The sequence below is a fragment of the Eptatretus burgeri genome, chromosome 7, assembly GCF_056783735.1.
Source record: "Eptatretus burgeri isolate ZD-2024b chromosome 7, Ebu_testis_v1, whole genome shotgun sequence".
NCBI classification, from domain to species: Eukaryota; Metazoa; Chordata; class Myxini; order Myxiniformes; family Myxinidae; genus Eptatretus; species Eptatretus burgeri.
Genome location: NC_140967.1, coordinates 80,801,025 through 80,807,024, shown reverse-complemented (window position 1 = coordinate 80,807,024; position 6,000 = coordinate 80,801,025). Strand labels below are relative to the sequence as shown.

Here is a 6,000-nt window from a genome sequence, read left to right as displayed (position 1 = left end):
GTCTTCACCGAGCCTTTTTGACTGTACTACAAACAGATTGGTATGATGCAAAAACAAATTGCTGAAATAATGTTCACGCTTTTACATACAATTTGTCACATCTTTCACATACAATGTTGGGTGATTGATGAAATGTTAAAAACAGGCAAACATGAAAAAGCGCAGACACCCACCACAGTGCCAGTCGCTGCTCTAGCTCCCTCAAAAACTCTGTATGGAACTCCAAAAGGGCAATGACTCCTGAGATCAGGTCACATGGTAGGACTTCAGCCTCCAGGCCTTCACAATGCAGGAAATTCTGCAATGCCTGAGGGAAATAAATAAATTAACAAAGAAGCAAATGATAAAAAAAGTTTTGCATCAATGTTTAAGGTTAACAGAATGTAACACTAATATCTCAGCAAGCTTGGGGGGTTAGGGTAATTAGTGGGCATCTACCATATTCAGATAGTTTCAATCAAGTATAAACGATTGAGTTCTCATTTATATTCAATAGCAAATTTTATTTGCATGGCCTTTAAAAGTTGCAGAGTTTTGAATATTAAGCTGTTGTTGATACACGAGTGTGTCAACTCATATTCGCTGTCACCTTTAATCTTCTGTCTCATTCATTGCAACGGAGCTTCATTATGTTTTAGTTCCATGTTGCAATTTATTGCATGCAAGTTATTTTGGAAACAGCTCCTTCTTATTCAGGGATAAATATAAAACACATCATGTCACGAGCAACTAAATGATTACTCAATTACAGCCTTGATGATAACAAATCTCTTATAATGAATGCTATGAGCAGGTAGTGGGAAAATAAGAAGTGTAGCATACCACAGCAATAATAGACAGGTCCTTCGCATGTGTACGCTCAGTCATACACAGCTCTTTCATGAGGAAATATGCACGGTCATTAAGGAGCTGCTGCAAACACAAAATAGATCGCTTGCTCGATGTAGGCCTTTTTTTTCATCACTAATTATAAATACCAGCTGGAGAATAAGCCTACCTTCCTACGACTATCCATGCTATCATCCCTCTTGTTTTCTCCTCCCAGTGTAGGACTCAGTGCAGGTGAGGACGGATCAGGGGTGCAGCTCCAGCTCTCAACAGGTGTAGATACAATTAGAGATTGTCCTTCACATTCATCCCCAGCTATGTCTTTCTCTTCAACTCGTTCTTCCACTTTATATTTTTTAGTCTTAAACCCTGGATAAGGATAAGCCTGCTTGGGAAGCACTGTGGTTTGGTCAGAATCCAATTGTTCCAGCTCTTCCTTCACCGTTTCTTTTTTCTCTGGTTCTTCTTTTTCCTTCATTGGAGAAACCTAAAGAGATAAAAAGGAAAACAATATTTTAATTTCGTCTTCTTTTCTGGCCATTTTTTTTTTCTTTATGTTAACCTAACCATCTCTAGTTTCAAATTTAACAACTTCACTTTCATCATCTCCTTTGCAAGGTTGTCAACTATCAGCTCATTTCACGTGCTCTGGTTGCTGTCCAAAGTGAAGAAACGTACAGGCCGTTTTGGTGTCATGTTCTGTCGATGCGACATCCTCAACTGGGAGCTCTTCCTGTACCACCACAAAAAAAAAATTATGGAGGTAAGTCAGAAAGTTGGGTTCATAGTCCATCTGGTACATCCAAGGTATGAAAAGCACAGAACACTGGGATTTAAATTGAAATAGTTGGTCGGAAGAGACTCTATTATACCAACCCCTGCTCACCATTTCCTTTCAATGACTATTTTAGCTGCCAACACAAAGAAATGCTGATTGTCAGAAGAATTATAAAACCTTTTGTGAGGCGACTGACCTCACCCAATTGGTCAATTTTCAAACTTAACTCTGCAAATTAAAGTACAGTAATGAATTGCAGAATCTGGTCATGTTTAATTTCATTCCTCTGGAGCAGTGTTTCTCAACCGGGGTTCCCTGGAACCCTCGGGTTCTGCAAGAGGTCGCTAGGGGTTCCGCGAGAAACAGTAATAAATAGGCTAATGTATTTTTGAGTAGTTTTTGTTTGATTTAATATTCGTAATTTTACTATACACGTACGGCATATTGTTGGAAACTCCTTGGTTATTATAATAGAGGCTTCAACCTCTTATATCATTTACAATTATAACAACCATAGGGAATGTATTTAACGATGTCTATATGGCGCCAGTGTGAAACCGTCCTCACTGGTTAGTGTACGTCCTGTACGCGGCGGATTCGTGTATCATTGAGTGACTGACTCAAGTACGGGACACATGCACGGTGTCCATCTATCTTCTCTGTGCTTCCTAGCGTGAAGTCTCTCTCTCTCTCTCTCTCTCTCTCTCTCTCTCTCTCTCTCTCTCTCTCTCTCTCTCTCTCTCTCTCTCTCTCTCTCTCTCTCTCTCTCTCTCTCTCTCTCTCTCTCTCTCTCTCTCTCTCTCTCTCTCTCTCTCTCTCTCTCTCTCTCTCTCTCTCTAGGTTAGTTCTTCTGTTTACCTTTATTGCTTCAGCTTTATTTGTTTAAGTTTTGTTTATCAAGTTACATGAGGTGTTTTTTTTAAATTGTCAAACAGACTCAGGGTTGACAAACACTTTCAAAAATGACCTTTTTAAATTGACCAAGCAACACAACCCAATTACAAAGCAAGCAGATTGGCCCAATTCAATCAGATTTTTTAGTGGTTTGAAACATGTGTTTGAACAGTGAATCACGGAAACTTGCGAGAAACGACCTCGTGATGTCATCAATGTAAACAAAACAAGAGTAATAGGAGGTACGACGCAGCTGCGATAGCGCATAAGTCTAATATATATATATATATATATATATATATATATATATATATATATATATATATTTTTTTTTTTTTTTCATCGAATATTTAAAACCAAAGTGTGAGGTCTCATAAACGAGCAGTATGTTTTTTTTTCATTGCCAATAAATTTGACAAAAAGGGGGTCATTTTTTCCTTAAGCCAGGTATCCGAAAAAAAATATTATATTTACCATATGAACTACGATAAAAATATAAAAGAGCTCGATATTATTAATGGTATATAATAATTTTTATGCAGGGGTTACCTGAGACATGAAAACTATTTCAAGGGTTCCACAAGGGTAAAAAGGTTGAGAAACGCTGCTCTAGAGTCTTCCCACCATTCCTTTGCAAAACATCTATTGTACAAGCAGTCTTCAGAGAAAGGTTCAAGCAATGATTGGTCCTAAATTTTAATCAAGTCAACTGATCCATCCATCAGTAAGTTATTTTACTCACGAAATAATCAAGCATCTCCTCATGTCCAGACTTAAACTATTCATGGGAATACTCGCATGAAATATCTTTTGGAGTAACGCACTTTATTAATTCTCACCATTAACTACACTTCCCCTTAGTTGATACCAAGCAAAGTGCCTTCTCAACTTTGAGGTTGAGTCTTACCACGACCAACATAGCCCCTTTCCGAAAGGCATGGAACCAAATCATAAATCCCATCTGACATTTCCATCCCATAAAAAGCACATACATCTTAGATGAGAGCTCAAATAACTCCAAGCATTTAGCTTGTTTCGTACTCCAATATTCAGTGGCATTTAGTCAAGTTGGTCCCTGGTGTGTGCTCCTATTCCTAGACTGGATGTGCTCGGAAACTGCCGATCAAATAAGTGCGTTTGGTCATGTGTCTGCATGAAAAAATGATGTCATATATTTACACCAAACATCAACAACAAAAATTTTTTTCGTTGATCATCATGATAAAACAGTGCTGTTGGGTTTTCTGCAAATTTGATGGTAGGTTTGCCAAAGAGATCAAGAGGATTCAATCAATTCTTAGAGTCAAAAGTGGCATTTGACATGTTTCCTATGAGGGTTAACTAGGCCAAATCACTAACATGCAAGTCAGTATTCTTTGGTGGCTTTGGTTTTAAAGTCTTTGGTGTGACTCGGCCAGAGTTCTAATCACCGACCTCGCAAATTCAGGGTAGATGCTTTAACCATTAACACCACCAGGTCTGGTTATCTTGGTCCTATCACATCAACATTATGGAGGAATTATTATACAGTGCAAAAACAAACAATTTCAAGACAGCAATTATGAAGCGGTTCTCCTAGATAAACTCATTTCCTGCTTCTTTTCAATTATACGACTGTTTGTTCACCAGAAATAATATGACACCAACAATATAACGCTGATGGGGTAATACAAATAGTCAAAGGATGCACAAAAATAATCGACCCCTTCAAACATGGTCGAACCCATTTCACCCCTTCCACATCCCCACATTATATTTATCATTTCTCTTTGCCCTTCCCACTATTGCTTTTCCTAGATAATACCAGCTACCAAACTTCTATCTACTTCATTCACCATCCTCCCTAACCTCAATTGGACACGTAAAGTGGGCAGTTTTACATTCCTTCCAAGATCCATCTTGTAGTGTGAGGGTATTTATAATCATGGAAGCCAAACTACTGGAATGGGGGTGTGGGTTGGGCATAGAGCCCATTGTTATTTTACCGTTGGAATGGAACCTTCTTGATACTCGCATTCTGCATGAACTCGCACAGCTGCTTCTGCGTACGGCCACTACACACAGGCAGAGCAGACACAAATACTTGGTAAGTGGGCTTTTTAAGCTACACCAGTATTGATAGATTATAATCAGCCGAAAGTTAAGGCTTGCCTAGTTACTGGCTCGGGTCATTGAAAAGAACAATACCGCATGTATTTTAGCAAAATAAATAACAAATATTGTTTTGTGCCCTTTGGGATACCAATTGTTTGGCTGCCACCCTTTGGGCATATAACAACTATTTATATAATTTGCTTATGGACATGGTGAGGAAGGCCTATTGTTTTTGACTGCTTCAAGAGAAGCAAGGTGGGATGCAGGACCAACAGCCCAAAGTGGGCAGCCATACTCCATGAAGCTCCATTATTATTGCCTTGTGCACTGTCATGAGCTTCATCAGGCTCAGCAATTCCTTCACTCTATGGGGAATACCTAGAAGGCGAATAGCTTTTGATGATAGTGCTGTGGGAATGCCTTCTCGGGGCTAAGATTGTGTACCATAATGATAGTTATTTCCATAGTGCATATTTAATGGAGGTGTGAGACAAAATTACCCTATTAGGTAATGCGTCGTTAATTGTATAGAAAGCAGCTGTCTTCCTTCACTGCATGTTAGTGTCTAAAAGCACTTCCCCTGGAACATTTTAAATGTTTCATCCCTCTGTAATCTGTCCTCTGTGTTATTTTTGGTGAGAAGCAAAGCCGTGAACAAAAGTTTTGGCATGAAGGCATGGTTTTGGCACAAAAGGTGTGCCCCAGAGATATTCCCAGAACATTAGTGATGCTAAAGGGAGGAGCACACCTTGATTGATGGCTGGAATTCCAAACAGTATGAGGTGGACAAGACGGTGCTACATCACAGGGCGGGACGTCATGGAATCTATAAAAAGCTGCTCACACATCCCAGTGGGAGCCTGGGGATTCATGCACATCCAGTGGAGTGGTGAGCTTGTGATTCAGATTGTCTTCTCGGTTGTGGAACTTGTGGGTCGTGATTCCTTCTCCCATGTGGTTCCTCGGACCGCTCATTGCCGGTCCAATTTGGATGGTTCCAGCTATCGGCCAGATGGGGTCGGAGAGTTGCAGAGTCTGACTTGCTGCCACGGAGACGCTACCTGATTCCCATGTGAGCAGCCCCGGCCCACATCTGGGCCAAGAAGGGTATTCTATTGTCCTGTCTTTTCTCACTGGTCCTTCTCCTGTGGTGTGATTGGGGCCCAATAAGGTTACAGGATCTTCTGTCCATACCATACCTGAGGTGCATATTTCACTTTGTAAAAAGGATTGTAAATAAATGCTCTCATGTCCCTTGTTCTTCCATCCCCTGTTTTAATCAATACACACATGAAATCACTTGTTTTCTCTGTGAAGTGATTCTAATTATCCTGATCACAAGCCGCAATGGCCATTAATCATGTTAAAGGACAGAGGGATTTCTAGGCGATTAACATTCTCCATAA

The 6,000-nt window shown here is 40.0% G+C and overlaps 1 protein-coding gene and 1 long non-coding RNA gene across 14 annotated transcripts in view; one reads left to right on the top strand and one right to left on the bottom strand.

The window, feature by feature from the left end:
- Positions 1-6,000, bottom strand: part of LOC147023621 (FERM, ARHGEF and pleckstrin domain-containing protein 1-like) — an 88,898-nt gene that overhangs the window by 41,691 nt on the left and 41,207 nt on the right. For 9 of the 12 annotated variants that reach the window (XM_085889185.1, XM_085889189.1, XM_085889190.1 and 6 more), the window contains 5 exons: positions 4,486-4,554; positions 1,507-1,561; positions 998-1,315; positions 823-912; positions 174-307 (listed from right to left, as the gene is read on the bottom strand). In XM_085889185.1, the coding sequence (XP_085745311.1) occupies positions 174-307; positions 823-912; positions 998-1,315; positions 1,507-1,561; positions 4,486-4,554 (666 nt within the window). The remainder of the gene's footprint in view (positions 1-173; positions 308-822; positions 913-997; positions 1,316-1,506; positions 1,562-4,485; positions 4,555-6,000) is intronic. The other 3 variants (XM_085889186.1, XM_085889192.1, XM_085889193.1) reach the window with 3 other exon arrangements.
- LOC147023622 (uncharacterized) overlaps positions 1-6,000 on the top strand; it is a 78,772-nt gene that overhangs the window by 49,624 nt on the left and 23,148 nt on the right. Inside the window, exon 4 of one of the 2 annotated variants that reach the window (XR_015060307.1) lies at positions 1,447-1,591. The exons of the other annotated variant lie outside the window; for it this stretch is intronic. This is a non-coding gene — a long non-coding RNA (uncharacterized LOC147023622). The remainder of the gene's footprint in view (positions 1-1,446; positions 1,592-6,000) is intronic. 2 annotated transcript variants of the gene reach the window in all.